The 16,310-nt window shown below is 43.8% G+C and overlaps 1 protein-coding gene across 4 annotated transcripts in view; it reads left to right on the top strand.

Moving 5' to 3' along the window:
• Positions 1 to 16,310, top strand: part of PCSK5 (proprotein convertase subtilisin/kexin type 5) — a 492,571-nt gene that overhangs the window by 459,636 nt on the left and 16,625 nt on the right. For all 4 annotated transcript variants that reach the window (XM_070480332.1, XM_070480331.1, XM_070480335.1 and 1 more), the window contains 5 exons: positions 4,432 to 4,649; positions 5,902 to 6,138; positions 8,545 to 8,775; positions 11,087 to 11,264; positions 13,370 to 13,587. In XM_070480332.1, coding sequence (XP_070336433.1) covers positions 4,432 to 4,649; positions 5,902 to 6,138; positions 8,545 to 8,775; positions 11,087 to 11,264; positions 13,370 to 13,587 — 1,082 coding nt within the window. The remainder of the gene's footprint in view (positions 1 to 4,431; positions 4,650 to 5,901; positions 6,139 to 8,544; positions 8,776 to 11,086; positions 11,265 to 13,369; positions 13,588 to 16,310) is intronic.

The raw sequence follows: 16,310 nt of genomic DNA, 5'->3' as shown, positions 1-16,310 counted from the left end.
TATTTTCTAATGACCTATTTATATCCATTACTGAGACTGATCCTATAGCATACAAATAAAAGTCAAGGAACTGACCCTCAAGAAGCATCCAATCTACTGTAAAAGCCAAACATATCCAACTCAATTCTACAGATACCTTTGGGGTGTTAAGAATTGATACTGGGGGGAAAAAAAAAGAATTGATACTGGAAGCTAAAATAAGCTCAAGTGAAGGAAGTCTGAGTTTGCAGCAGGCTTATAATCCGGTAGGGAAGGTTTACATCAATCAATGTCATACTTTTCAGGCCCTTAATACACAAAGAGCTAAGAGATTCCAAGGGAAAAGAAACCATTTAAAAACAGATACTTACTGAGATCTTGCAATATCTAGGCACTGTGCTAAGAGTTTCAAACACACCATCCCCTTTTTTTTTTTCAATAAATACAGTACTACACAATCCACAGTTGGCCAAACCCACAGATGCAGAACCACGAATATAAAGGGCTAACTATGGGACTTGAGCATCCATGGAATTTTGCACTCATGTCAGGTGCTGGACCAATCTCCTACAGATATGGAGGGCCACTATACCATTATTTCCCTCACTTCACAGATGAAAAAAAGGGTGACATGCCCAAAGCCACACTGCTAATACATGGCATGGTCAGGATTTCAAACCAAATCTCTCTAGTACTGAAATCCATGTGCTTAACCACTACACAGTGTCACCTTCTCATTCAACCAGGGTTTCTTTTTTCTTCATAACAGCTTTGTTGAGATATAACTCACATGCCACACAATTTACCCACACAAAGTATACTATTCAATGATTTTTAGTATAGTCAGAGACTTGTGCAACTATCACCACAATTGATTTTGAAATATTTCCATCACCCCCAAAAGAAAACTCTGTACCCTTTCAGCAGTTATTCCTAATTTCCCACAGCCCTAAGCAACCACTAATTTACCTTGTCTCTAGAGATTTGCCTATTGAACATTTTATATAAATAATACAGAATGTGACTTTTTGTAACTGACTTATTTTATTCAGCATAATATTTTCAAGTTGCCCCCAGTTGGGTATTTGAAAAGAGGCTTAATAGTGAAAGTGTCAGGGTAAGAACACCCAGCAGGGAGAAGAGGTTTTTTTCCTCCAAATCGAGGCTGAGCTACACTTGTGAAATAATGAGACACTACACGCACATGGATACATGGCAGCCTTTTTCATTTTTTTGAGCAACAGGGAAGCTGCTAAACTGACCTGAAAATCCTGCAGACTAGGGAATCACAAGTATATGTTTTCCTGTCTTGAGTAGGGTGGTCTGATTACCATGGGATTCCCCCATCTTTATGTTTACCAAAAAAAACAGGGGAGATAAAGTCTGAGGAATATACAATACCCAGCTTGGCTTGGCAACTTTGTTTCTCTTTCTGCAAAATTGCCTGTTTGGATGTAATCCATGGCCACACCATGAAAAGATTGCTCTACTAAAGCATGATTCTTTTTAATAGAAGCAATTAGGCCCTTCCAACACTGGAGTTTCCCTCCTTTTATCAGTTGAGGGTCAGAAGAAGTAGGAGCCAAGCGCAATGGGCATCCTATGACTATCTCAAGTGGTGAGAGTTTATGAGTTTCAATAAGGGTGGATATGAGATTAAGAAGTACCAATTCAGTTCAGTTCAGTTGCTCAGTCGTGTCTGACTCTTTGCGACCCCATGAACCACAGCATGCCAGGCCTCCCCGTCCATCACCAACTCCCAGAGTTTACCCAAACCCATGCCCATCGAATCGGTGATGCCATCCAACCATCTCATCCTCTGTTGTCCCCTTCTCCTCCTGCCCTCAATGTTTCCCAGCATCAGGGTCTTTTCCAATGAGTCAGCTCTTTGCATCAGGGGGCCAAAGTATTGGAGTTTCAGCTTCAACATCAGTCCTTCCAATGAACACTCAGGACTGATTTCCCTCAGGATGGACTGGTTGGATCTCCTTGCAGTCCAAGGGACTCTCAAGAGTCTTCAACAACACAGTTCAAAAGCATCAATTCTTCAGCACTCAGCTTTCTTTATAGTCCAACTCTCACATCCATACATGACCACTGGAAAAACCATAGCCTTGACTAGACGGACCTTTGTTGGCAAAATAATGTCTCTGCTTTTTAATGTGCTGTCTAGGTTGGTCATAACTTTCTTTCCAAGGAGTAAGCGTCTTTTATTTTTGATGCTTTTGACCAAGGTATTTGGAAAGTGTCAGTTGCTCAGTCATGTCCAACTCTTTGAAACCTCACGGACTGTAGCCCACCAGTCTCCTCTGTCAGTGGGATTTTCCAGGCAAGAATACTGAAGTGGGTAGCCATTCCCTTCTCCATGGAGTCCTCCTGGCTCAGGGATAGAATCTGGGTCCCCCGCATTGCAAGCAGATTCTTTACCATCTGAGCCACCAGGGAAGCCCTAAGATATTGGGAGGGCCTCTACAAATTTTGCCAACTGAGTCTTAAGAATGTCATGAGTGCATTAGACTAAACCAGAGGGCTGAGGGTAGTTAAGCAAGTACAAAGTTGTAAAACTGGCCATACAGTGCAGACTTAAGTACACGGCCAATAAAATAGGTTCCTCAATCACAATAAGTTCCAGGTAAGGATAATCTTTTCCAAAGGGATTTATTTTAGTCACAGAAAAGGCAGTGGCCTGCCTGCAAGGGAAGGCTTCAATCCAATGTGAAAACATACAGACCATGGCGAAAGCTTATTTACATCCATTAGACAGAGGAAGTTTTACATAATTCATTTGCCAGACCTCAAGTGGTCTGGGCAGTTTAAAATGTCAGGGAACAGTAGGAAGAGGCTTCCCTGGGTTGTAGTTTGCATAAGCAGGACAAGTAAGGTAAATATTTTTTGTGGCCTTGTTAATATTTCCCCATTAATACTGATTCATGAAGCCTATCATTTCATCATAGACTGAAGGTTTAATGCATGTCACCAGCAGTGGGGAGTGGGAATTTCGGAATCTCCAGTAGGACTGGCTTGTTATACAGTCCAAACGAGAGATTTCTCTTTTTATCCAACTAACAACTGTTGAATTTCCAAACTTGTTTTTCTTTTTCTGAGGCCAGCTGTTGGACCCTTCTAGCCAGTTTTTCTAAATCATTTGGAAAAAGATATTATAAAATATCATTAGGGTGTGACTGGTCCCTTTAAGAGCAGCATTCCTTACAGAAATAGCAACAAGATGGTTTCCTTTAGCTTCCAGAGAGTGAAGTGAGAAGCCCCAAAACAGTAATAGCTAAAGTGACAGGCAAAAAGTATTATATTCACTAATTCTTACACATAGGGGGCATTTTAAGTTTTATTCTCATTGCTTCCACAACATTCCAAAACCATGAGTTACTCTGAAAGCAAGTCTACTCTCAGTATAAATAGTGGCAGTTTTGTCCTTGGCTTAAGTACAAACCTGTATAAGAGCGTATCATTCAGCCTGTTCAGTTAAAGAAGCCATAGCTAAAGATGCTGCCTCAACAACATCAAAAGGAGGGGTAATAACATACCCAGTGCACTATTTACCATGTCCCCTTGTTAAATGAGACCATCAGTGAACCATGAGAAGTCAGGGTTGCCCCGCGGAGTTAGTGTAGATCAGTAAGAGGAATCAGAAGGTGGTCATCAGCACTAGGCAGAGCCGAGCTACTTCATCAGCGACAGAAGGGAAAGGAGTAGTCGGTTACGGTTATTCTAACATAAAAGAATACGGTGAGGAGCAGTTAACAAAAAGACTTCACAGGAACTGTCTGGCTGAGACATGTTGAATGTGATGAGAATTCAGGAGAATCTCTACTACACGAGGAACAAAGGGGGCTAAAGGGGATTCCACAACAATTTTCTCAGTGGCCTCAACTGAAAGGGTAGTGGCTATAATGACTCAGGCAAGAGGGGTATCCCCATTCCACAGGGTCCAGTTGCTGGCTACAAGCACCCTATGGGGTCAGAGGTGGTCCCCCATGTTCTAGGTGATTACTCCAAGGTCATTTCCCACATTTTCATATGCAAAAACTGTATATATCATTAAACCTTTAGAGCCTTTTAAAAATATTTTAACTGTGACATTTTAAACTATTTTTAAATGAAAACCATATTAAATGGGATAAAAAGCATTTTCTACTCTAACAACAACAACAACAAGAACAAAAATTAGGAGATAAAATAGAAAATCAGAAGATGACTAAAGTAAAAAGTTGTTTTCAAACACCCTAAATTCACAAGGATAATGCCTACCCCTTTCATTTACTTGTTTTTAAACCTGATTTTTTTTTTTTACTGCCTTCCCCAGGAAATCTGATGAATTCATTTTAGCTGACAACAGCCACAGTCCCTCCATTTTCAGCCCTAATTCTTGACTGCCAGGTGTGAGTCAGCTCCCTATCCAGCTCCTTCTCCAGTGGCTCCCTCTTCTGCCCACAGGGGCTTCTATGCAGATGGCGATACTTGTGAGCGCTGCAGCTCTTCCTGCAGAACTTGTGAAGGAAATGCCACCAGCTGTCAGTCCTGCGAAGCAGGCCTTGTCCTGGACCAGGGGGTGTGCCGGGAGACCTGCCCCGAGAGGCACGTGGCCATGGACGGGGTGTGCAAGCGCTGCCCAGAGATGTGCCAGGACTGCATCCATGAGAAAACATGCAAAGGTACCTGGGAGCCTCACAGAGGAGAGGGTGGGATGTCCAAGAAGGTCTGGGGGAAACCATCTCCATGCCTTTACTGAAACTGACCTCTATGGGGGTCAGTGAGAAAACTGAGGGTGACATAAAGCCTTTTCATGATGGATTCTGCAAATTCAGACAGACAAGAGCCCATTTTTTACAAGATTTCTCCCACACATGTCCTGGGCAGTTAGGGTGTGACAAGCACTGTCCCAAGTGCTAGAGGTACAGACAAGAACCCAAAGTGTCTGCTGTTCCGACCACAAAACCTCATGGGAGAGACTAATATTAACAAAACACAGAGGTGGCTGGAGAATTTCAACTGTTACAAAACATACAAAAGTAAGGATCAGGCAACTGTAAGACTCGGAGAGTAGCCCTCTAGCTACGAACTTTCCCTGAGATTATCTCCCGAGAAAGGCTATCTAATTTCCTCTGCAGAGTAAAACAGATTCATTTAAATGGCTCTGTCCAATCCAAAGGATTTGGTGTAACCTAAGTGCTTTCTGGAATTCCCCCACAAATAAGAGAATAGGCACAAATAAACACACAATGCATTCTTCATACAGATTAACCATGTATATTTCATTAGCTTACCCTATCAGTGAATGGAAAATTAACTATTCCACTAATTCTGAAACTTCTTTCTGTATTAAATAGAGCCAGCATTGTTCAATAGGAGTTTTAAAATCTGTTAATGCTTTCTGAGTTTTCAGGACAATACATCCAGCATCTCAGCCCTGACTCATCTTCCCTGTGGTTTTTCGCAATCCAAGTGGCAGATCACTTCAGGATTTAAAACCAGGACCATCTAACTGGGCCACCATAAGTGGTCTCCTTTCCCAAGGCAGGGCTTGTGAGGCAAGGATGACATGCCCTGGGAGAGGGGTGGGTGTGTGCATGTATGTGTTCAGTCATATCTGATTTTTGAGACCCTGTGGACTGTAGCCCACCAGGCTGTAGCCCTCTGTCTATGGGATTCTCCAGGGAAGGATACTGGAGCAGTTCACCATTTCCTTCTCCCGGAAATCTGTCCGACCCAGATACTGAACCCATGTATCTCCTGTGTCTCCTGCATTGGCAGGCAAATTCCTTGCCACTTGCATCACCTGGGAAGCCCTGGGAGGATGGGGGTGAGGCAAATGTACCCCGGAGTCAAATGGGTCAAAGAGGTAGGGGATGGGCTAGCCCACTACAGAACAAATAAATTCCTTTCTGCTGCTTCCCCCTACCCCAGAGTGCATGCCCGAGTTCTTCCTGTATAAGCATGCGTGCCACCAGTCCTGTCCCAGCCACTTCTACGCAGACAGGCGCCACTGTGTTCCCTGCCATGAAGACTGTCTGGAGTGCAGTGGCCCCTCGGCGGATGACTGCGACCTCTGTGCCGACACGTCCTTGGTTCTCTACGATGGGCAGTGTTTAGATGAGTGTCCAGAACGAACTTACCTCGAAAAAGAGACTCAGGTCTGCAAAGGTAAAGATTTCCGGGTGTGTGGCCGAGCACCACGTCCCAGGGAGCCCACGAGGATGATGGGTTTCTGCTGAGAGAAAGCAGGTCTGGGGTTTGCACAGTTCCAGCCCCAGAGCTGCGGTCTCAGCACTATACATGCTGTAGTTTATTATTTATTTTTAAATGAATCATTCCTTAGCTTCGTGATATAACTTATCAGCCCTGAATCATGTTGACCCCTCCTCACAACGGTAGCTGATCAAAAGGGATTCTCAGGTGAAGACTTACAACATAGGTGATGAGCCTTTGAAAGTCATCCAAAATAGAAAATTTTTCTTAAAATGTTAATCCATTAGAGGTTCACAGCAGTGTGAGGAATGCTGTGCCACAGAGGGTTTTCTCCATGTGTTGACATGTCTCCCTAAAGCCCCCTCCTCCTCTTCATCACCTGCAGGCAGCCTCTACTACCTGGGGTCCTCTATTCCACCTCCCATTTGGCATTTCAACCCCTATAGATTCAAGAAAGGATCTGTTATTAATTATGCCTCCTTACATTTTAACTAGGCATGAATTCTTTGCTTCCTATTAGTTGTCAGGAAGTAGAAAAATTAATTAAATAAACTGCCCACCACTAGAGGAATTCTCAAGCAAGTAAGAGAAGCATTCTGATTGAAAGGACTTTCCTCCCCCCCCCCCCCCGTTTTATTGAAATATAATTGACATATATAGCCTTGTATAAGTTTAAGGTGTATGATGTGATGATCTGATATAAATGGTGACCACAATAAGGTCGACCAGCTAATACAGCCATAGTTTTTTTTGTTTGTTTGTTTGTTTTCAGTAAGAACACTTAAGCTCTACTCTTAGCAACTTTCAAGTATACAATAAACTATTGTTAACTACAATCACAGGATTCATTGCAGTGAGGCAGTTAGTGGTAATTTAGTTCCTTGAAAGAAGTGAAAGTGTTAGTCGCTCAGTCCAGTCCAACTCTTTGTGACCCCATTGACCCCAGCACACTCCTCTGTCCATGGAATTCTTCAGGCAAGAATACTGGAGTGAGTTACCATTTCCTTCTCCAGGAGAGCTTCTCAACCCAAGGATCGAATCCGGGTCTTCTGCACTGCAGGCAGATTCTTTACCATCTGAGCCACCAGGGAAATCAGCCTAGCTCCTTGTGTTGCCACTAGCAACCACGAGTTAGCCACCCAGACCAGAGGCAGGCCCCCTAACCACAGTGGGAGCTCAGGATGAACTCACGTGGCCGGAGAACCTCGTGGCCACCCACATCCTAGAACGTATTCAAGAAATGTGTTTGGTCAAACGTGAAGATGCAGTACGTTCCTACAGACTTTCTGATCTAATCTTACGATCTGGATATACCTTTCTGTGTGTTTTACGTAAAGCCCTATTTAGTTCCACGCATTTGTGAAAGCACATGAAGATGAGCGGCTGTACCTGTGTAGCCAATCTGATCGTGGTCACTACTCTTCAATGTATGCATATATCAAACCATCACATTTTTCACCTTAAACTTACACAATGCTGAATGTCATTTTTATCTCTATAAAACCGGGAAAGGGGCCGGGAGTGAGCGCATGGGGAGGCTGCAAACCTATAGGTCAGTTTCCACAAGAAGGTTAAAGGTTTAACTCGGCCAGAGGCCACCTGCCTGCAGGCCATCCTGCCCGCACTAGGCGACTGGGCCTTTCTCTGGTGTTCAGTAATAAAAGTAATCTGCAATGTAGATAACTTTACAAGTTTAGAGTACATGTTCTTAATCTTCCTGATTTAATTTTCTTATTGAGAAAGCCCTCTGGTTCTCATCCCTGGTTGCCCATTAGAACCACCAGGGGAGCTTTAAAAAATACAGATGACTGAACTCAGGCCAGCTCAGCTATTGGGAATTAACCGTTATATTCCAGGCCCTCTAACAGGCACTCTGCTTTTCTAAATGACTATAAAAGAGGTTTGTTTGGTTTTTTTATAATCAAGAAGTATTTACAACACACACTGGCAGCTGTTATGTTAGCAATAAGCTCAGACTACTGGGAGATCAGCAGAGGACCACAGAGGAGGAGTTACAGTGCTGAGAAGCCCACAGACCAGAGTGTGACTTTGCCGCCACAGAACTGCTGGCTGTTATCATGCCGCAGTTTGGGTAATTATGGCAGCTCTCACCAACATCTCTGAGGTGGCTGCTGCAGGAAGGACTGCCTGGGGATTACAGGAAAGTGAACCAGGCATTTTTTTTCTTGTCTTGCAACAGAATGCTCCACCCTAGAGCCCAACTCCTGGCCCCACACCCTTGACACAGAGCCCTAGGGATCTCTGAGCAAGGACGCCGAGCACACTTTTCAAGGAACTGATTCCCTCGAGGGGTGACTGACTCTCTCTCTCTCTCGTGTGCTGTCCCCACCCGCCCTGCAGACTGTCACAAGTCCTGCCGCACCTGCTCGTCCTCGGGGGCCTGCACGACGTGTCAGGAAGGCCTGAGGGTGAACAACCACGGGGGCTGTGTGCCTCACACGGAATGCGCCGCCGTGGAGTACTGGGACAAGGAGGCACTAGCGTGCAAGGCCTGTCACGCCAAGTGCCTCCACTGCACGGGGCCCGCGGAGAACCAGTGTCAGACCTGCCTGCGGGACAGCCTTCTGCTCAGTGAGTAACTTCTCCTCCAAGGAGACCTTCTCTTTCCCTCCATCCGGGAGACTCCCTTGTACAATGCCTGGTGCCCTGCAGGAATTGGTGTCTTTTTTTTTTTTTTTTAATTTTTTACACTGTATTTGGAAAATTTTGAAGCCTACAGAAAAGATGCAAGAGGAAGAATAGTACAAAGAACTCTGCACACCTGCCCTGTACCAACTGACCCCCGCTGGCCTTACATATGCTTTCTCTCACTCACCTCCCTTTAGAAAACATTTGAGCACTCCTGTCTTCCTTATCCATCTGTCTTAGCTCTTCTTTCACATATCTCAGAAAACCTTCTTCCCAGCAGTTGCTGCTTCTTGAAACCATTCCAGATCTCCTGTCTCATCCCAATGCCCAAAACTTCTTTTCTAATTAGCCACGATCTAGAGTGACACCAGAGACCACCTCAGGTACCTTCATACAAACAGAAGATATCTTATCACCACAAGGTGATCTTCTCTCGAACTAGAGGTATAAATTAGACTAGAACTGAGATTTCAGTACTTGTGGTCCCCGCCAAAGCTGGATGCAGGATGTCAAAGACCTGGTCTTCGCATATTCTCCCACCCTGCCCCTTACCACCACCCCATCAGGGTCAGGCTACTTATAAACTAGATAACTCCTCTGGAGGCTGTAGTAGTCTGAATAAGGCTTCCCCTAAAAATGTACACGACCAATCCTCAGACCCAGTGAATATATTACTTTACATGGCAAAAAAATTTGCATATGTGATTAATTAATTCAGTAGGACTATTCTGTATTATCACAAGGGTCCTTATAAGAGGGAGGCAGGACAAAACAGCCAGTAGTTGAAGTCTATGTGACGTCAGACCATTGGAACATTGAGAAGAAACTGGAGGAGGCTACAAGTCAAGGCATGCAGATGACCTTTAGAAGCTAGAAAAAGCAAAGAAACAGATCTTCCCTCAGAGTCTCTAAAAGGAACACAATTCCCTAGACCCACGTTAAGACTTCTGACTTCCAGAATAATAAATTTGCAGCATTCTAAGCCTACACATTTGTGGTAAGAGGAACCTAATACACAGGTGCTTCAACTTAGGGGGATTCAGGCCTCCCCTTAGTTAACTAGATAACATTAGCTAGACAATAAACCACTGTCAACATCCACCTTTAACAGAATAGCCACTAAGCCAAAACTGGCATTGTGCTGGGTGCTGGAAAAGCAGAGATGAAGGACATGGCCGCTGTCTCTAGGCAGCTGAGAGTGTCCGAGGACAGATTTTGGGTGGATCAACAGCACTAACATGAACTCTAATATCATTTAGGGTTTGTTGTTGCTGTTCCCACCAGTGCCTGTGCAAATGCTGATTGAAGTTACAGAGACAAACCAGCTTCTGGTCTAGAGGTTTGTGACCAGTGGCTCATATTAACAAGGCAGGAGAGCCTGGCTTCTGTTCAATGAGGTTAAGCAGAAGTCAGGGAAGAAGGTGCCTCTAAGACTGCATGTTAAACTGTGAACCCAGAAAATCTCATGTTTTAACTTTACAATGAATCCACCCTTGCCTTCCACGCCCTAAATATTGTCAAGGAAGGTGAAAAGAAAGGAATCAAGACTCCACTGGGATGGGTGGAGGAAGGACTGGGGTTATGTGGGGTGAACAACAAACCTCCAACTCATCTTGCTGAGCAGAGGATTCATGGTTAGAATCTAATTCTTTAAATACATGGACAAAAAGAGAGTCTCACTGCCCAGAGAGCTCTGTGTCTCAATGGTCACGCTGTACGTCTGTCCTCCTACCACTGAGGAAACAAAGTTTAAAATTTCATTTTAATTCATTTGCATTTCAAGAGTCACACTGTCTGTGACTTTACCACAGCAAAGCTAAGGGTAAAATCTTACAATTTCAACTATTTTTAGCCTAAACTATAAGAACTTGTCATCGCACTGGTCCTGCACTTTGTTTTCTTCAATGGAGCCCTGATTCCTGCTATCCCAGCGCCCCTGCCCAAAATGTTCTCCCCATCCTGGGAGACCCTTAACTTCCTCCTGCACACTTTGACAGACAGTGGTTTCTGTCCTGCCCACCACAGTCCATCCACTCTGACCTCTGTTTTTCCTCAACTCCTAATGACCTTATGGTTGATTCTTGGACATTCATCTTAGCTCCCTGGATATCCATCAGCCCACAGGGTCACTGTCTCATTCCTCCTGCATCCCCTCTCATCACCCCCCACCCTGGTAAACAGTGGGGAGCATATAGAGCTTAGAAAGACCCATGTCATAGTTGATATCAAGTCAGACTCTTTCCTCCGTTGGCAGACACAACCTGCGTGCAGGACTGCCCCGAAGGCTACTACGCTGATGAGGACAGCCACCGGTGTGCCCCCTGCCACAGCTCTTGTAGGACATGTGAAGGAAGACACAGCATGCAATGCCTCTCCTGCCTGCCAGGCTGGTTCCAACTGGGACAGCAGTGCCTGACCCAGTGCAGAGAAGGGTAAGGTGCTCAACACACCATCCCATAACCACTCCAGATATCACTGTTAGCAAACCCATTCTGCATATGAGGAAGCTAACTCTTGGAACACTTAGACAGCCAGACTAAAGTCTTACTGCCAGTAAGAAACAAAGACCAGAGTCCAACCCAAATGTAATTGCTCTCTAGAGGATTTCAGCCAGTTCACAGTAATGGAAGAGTAAACAGGAAAGGCAGAGGGACCCAATGAGATAACACACAGAGTCAGACTCTCAAGTCAGACCCACGTGCCAAACATCTCCAATTGGAAGGACACAATAATTACAAGGCAGAGGTGATTCTTCTCTTAGAGAAGTCCATGACCACGAAGGTAGGTTCTTTCTCTTCTGGATCTGTTCTGATCATATTTAAAACATGAGGTCTAAGCAGTGGACGTGGAGCATTGAATTTTATAAAGGGCACAATTTCACATCAAATATCTCCACTTTTACCCCACTAATTCTCCAACCTGCCATGCCCCCATTAATCCACAAATTGCAGGTTTAGCTACCATAAGCAACCTAGATACACAGATGTGTCCTTTTAAAAGCATCTCACAGATAAGAGGTCTCCATCCTATGCTTATTCTGTTAGGAAACACTGAGTGTGTTTATCAGAAGGTCTGGTTACCAGCACATTTGGAAGAGGATTTGACTGGGTCATCTCTTCTTCCACCAGGCATCCCCAGAAAAGATAAAGACTGATTACAGGTCTACTGTTAACTCTTCCCTCCCAGTCAGTAACCTAAAGCATTGAGAGTTTCCAGACCCAAATTGCAGGGCTATAATCTTGGACTATGCCCAAATGCTCTTGACCAAATGTGCACATCTCTTATCGTCAGTTTTACAGCCATTACTGCTTATATTATTGTCTGGTGTTTTGATTCATCTCATTCATTCAACACATCCTTAATAAAGAGTTAAGGTGAGTAATACAAAGACTTTGTAAGAGCCTATTCTTCTTATATGTCTCTTTCCCAGAAAATTATAAGCTCCTGGAAGAAAAACACATCTTATTTTTCACACAAGTTTCTACAACACTCAGCACAGAGCCACACACATTAGCAGCTCTCAAAAAACACCAGTCACATAAGTCAATAAAGAAAGGTTCCTGCCAGACTAGAGACAGGATGGGGCGGCCTGCCTCAGCCCTTCATCTTTATCTTAGTAAGTACTTGAAAAATCTAGATCCCATATAAAGAATCTCCATCTTCCCCAAATCAAGTCATTAGATAGTCTTATGCAGACATACACACACAAAATCTAAAAAGATTGCAGAACATGCAATTAAGAAAACAATTACTCCATAATAAGTGAAGTTCCCTTTTGGAAGTGAGGCACAGGTTGCCATAAATCCCTTAAATGGGGAATAAATAGGGTTTAATTAGATAAGTGGCTATTTTATTGAAATAGTTCCTTTTGTAAAATCACTGATCCACATGCATAAACTTTGTATGCTAAATCCCCTTGGGAAGGCGGGTGTACACTCTTCTGTACCCTGACCCCATGCACATCATTATTTTGGTGTTTAACCTCAGCACGTTTTTAAGGCCCAGTTTGTACTTATGCATGAGATCCTCTTCCAGGCTATGAGGTTCAAATGATTTCATAGTCACCTCATGCAAAAAAAAAGGGCATCCCTGATGACTCAGATGGTAAAGAATCTGCCTGCAATGCAAGAGAACCAGGTTCAGTCACTGGATTGGGAAGAGTCCCTGGAGAAGGGAATGGCAATCCACTCCAGTATTCTTGCCTGGAGAATTCCATGGATAGAGGAGCCTGGCTGACTACAGCCCATGAGGTCTCAAAGAGTCAGACTTGGCTGAGCAACTGAACAACAACTTTGTGTGATCTGTGCTAGGTCCTTCCAACTGTGTCATCTAACTTAATCCCCACAAATAGCAGGGAGGTATTGTAATGTCCAATTCATGGATAAGAAACTGAGACTCAATAGATGTATTAGTATAATTGGTAATGAATCTAATAAGTAGATTCTAAAAGCACTCAGTTTGTAACCATGATTTTTCCCACCACACACAACCTCTGAGCAAGCTGAGTACTGATCCTTTGCTTCTCTCCTTGGTTCAGATATTATGCAGAAAACTCCACAGGACAGTGCAAGAGGTGCAGCAGGAGCTGCAAGGCCTGCCAGGGCCCGCAGCCCACAGACTGCCTGTCCTGTGATCCATTCTTCTTTCTGCTCCGCTCCAAAGGACAGTGTCACCGCACCTGTCCAGAGCATCACTACGTGGAGCAAAGCACCCAGACCTGCGAGAGATGCCACCCGACCTGTGATAAATGCAAAGGTGAGGGCCCATCTACTCATTTTGCACATGTGAATGGAAAAAATGCAAAGCTTTTCTTTCTGCTTTGTCCTTCTCTCCTTTCGTCACCTTTGGAGGTTCCTCCTGCTTGCCAACCTCATAGCCGATCCTCTCTACGATCAGCAGCCGGTGCTCTCTTTCAGCTTCTGCGCATCAGCCCTCAACCCCTAAATGCTCCTGCACCACAATGCTGCCTCATCAGATCCTCCCATCCTTCAAGGCCCAGATACAGACATCATCCCCTACAGCAAGTGTTTCCCACCTACTGCCTTCCTTCTCTGCCTGACTAACTTGGAATCTGCCAAGCAGAATTAATTTCATTATTTACAATTATGTTGGCCTAAAACTGTTCCAAGCTCCATCTTATTCTCCAGAGACCGACTTGTCTGTCTCAGAGATTCTTAAAATCAACATGTCCCAGAGTAAACACAATCGGGGTTTCCTCTGATATTCACTCCTTCTGTTAATGGATCCACTGTCCAACCAATTGCCCAGGTCTGATATCTTGAAGTTATCTTTCATTTGCCTCCTGTACACTCACATCCCCTCCAACAACAGTAAACTTCAAGGCCTATTTATTCTCCCCACTAAACATTTCTCTGCTCAGATTTCTTTCTCCATTCCTACTATGCTGATTCTTCATTCTTAGCATCTTAGATGATTTTCTGAAACAGGCGGATCACCACCCAACTCCGGTCTTGCTACTCCATACCCAGGTCATCCTGTACAATAAGTAATGCCAGCACAATCTTTCTAAAATTCCAATTTGCTCATTTTTCTCCACAGTCTGACACAGAATATTATGGTGAATTCCTCTCAAAATTTCAGAAAGAAATACCTCCTATGATGTTATTCTTCTTAAAATGTATTAGATTAATACTGACAGCTGGTAGGATACATTCAGAAAACTAAGATTATGGCATCCAGCCCCACCACTTCATGGCAAATAGATGGGGGAACAGTGGAAACAGTGACTGACTTTAATTTTCTGGGCTCCAAAATCACTGTAGATGGTGATTGCAGCCATGAAATTAAAAGATGCTTACTCCTTGGAAGAAAAGTTATGACCAACCTAGACAGCGTATTAAAAAGCAGACACATTACTTTGCCAACAAAGGTCCGTCTGGTCAAGGCTATGGTTTTTCAGTAGTCATGTATGGATGTGAGAGTTGGACTATAAAGAAAGCTGAGTGCCGAAGAACTGATGCTCTTGAACTGTGGTGTTGGAGAAGACTCTTGAGAGTCCCTTGGACTGCAAGGAGATCCAACCAGTCCATCCTAAAGGAGATCAGTCCTGGGGGTTCATTGGAAGGACTGATGTTGAAGCCAAAACTCCAATACTTTGGCCACCTGATGTGAAGAGCTGACTCATTGGAAAAGACCCTGATGCTGGGAAAGATTGAGGGCAGGAGGAGAAGGGGATGACAGAGGATGAGATGGTTGGATGGCATCACCAACACGATGGACATGTGTTTGGGTGGACTCCAGGAGTTGGTGATGGACAGGGAGGCCTGGCATGCTGTGGTTCATGGGGTCGCAAAGAGTCAGACACAACTGAGCAATTGAACTGAACTGAAGGATACATTCCCATTAACCTTTTCAAAATCATCTTGGCTATAAATAGCTCTTTTCCTATATAAATTTTATAATCAGTCACATACCATTTAAAGAATTCCTTGGATATTAATTAGCATTGCACTGAAATCCATCTTTACAATCCGGACATCCTTATGAACATCGTATAGCTATCTCTTCAATCTATGCACTCACTTTTTCTCCTGATACTTTAAATAAATGTTTTCTATCTTTAAAAAGTAACTGAATTCTTTCCTCAGTCAGTCCTCTTATGGTCTCAACTCTCCTCCCTTATACCTTGAACCTGGAACCACCCAGAAGCACTCAGCAGCCACCAAATAAGATCATCACTTTCATGCCTCCATGACTTTTGTCTGTGCATTTCTTCCTCCTGGAGAACAACACTCTATTAACTTTCAAGTTAAAGACCCAGGTTGAATGTCACCTTCTCTGTGAAGCTTTACTTAGTCTTCCCAGAAACCTTCCTTCTTCCCAATTATACAGTCACAGCTGTTTTTACATTACATTTCAATTAAACATGCCTGTCTCTTACTAATTGTAAGACCCTCAAAGCAAGGACTGGACCACATTCATTTTGTAGCCCCTATTTCTAGTCTGGAGTATCATACACAGTAAGTTTCCATTAAGTGTTTACCAAATGGATGAATGAATAGAAAATAAATAAATTCTAATGTCTTTTTGCAAATCAAAAAATGTCAGGCACTCTGTAACCAACCAGTCCTCCGTTAAGCTCTCAGACTGATCTTTCTACCTGACTAACACTGTAAGGACGCCTCTCTGCTTAAATAAGACTCTCCATCGATTTCAGGGTAGAATCTTAACTTAGCTTTGCATAGAAGTTCTTCATAATGAGACTCTGCTCATAGTCACCTCTCACCCCTCCTCCTCCTGCACCATCCTCTAATCCAAGCACAATTAGTTACTGTAAACCTAAGCCAACCATGCTGCTTCTCCTTCTGGAGTTCATCTCCGGCCTGTTTTGTCTGGCTACCTCTTTTAGACCCCTTAGAGTCAGCATTGTCTCTAGAAAGCCTCCTGTAACCAGTCTCCACTTACCTGTGTTTGGTAAGCATTCTACAATCATTCACCTTTTTATTTATGCAACACTT

Source organism: Odocoileus virginianus, chromosome 18 (genome assembly GCF_023699985.2).
Source record: "Odocoileus virginianus isolate 20LAN1187 ecotype Illinois chromosome 18, Ovbor_1.2, whole genome shotgun sequence".
Taxonomy (NCBI): Eukaryota; Metazoa; Chordata; class Mammalia; order Artiodactyla; family Cervidae; genus Odocoileus; species Odocoileus virginianus.
This window is presented reverse-complemented; position numbering and strand designations above follow the sequence as displayed.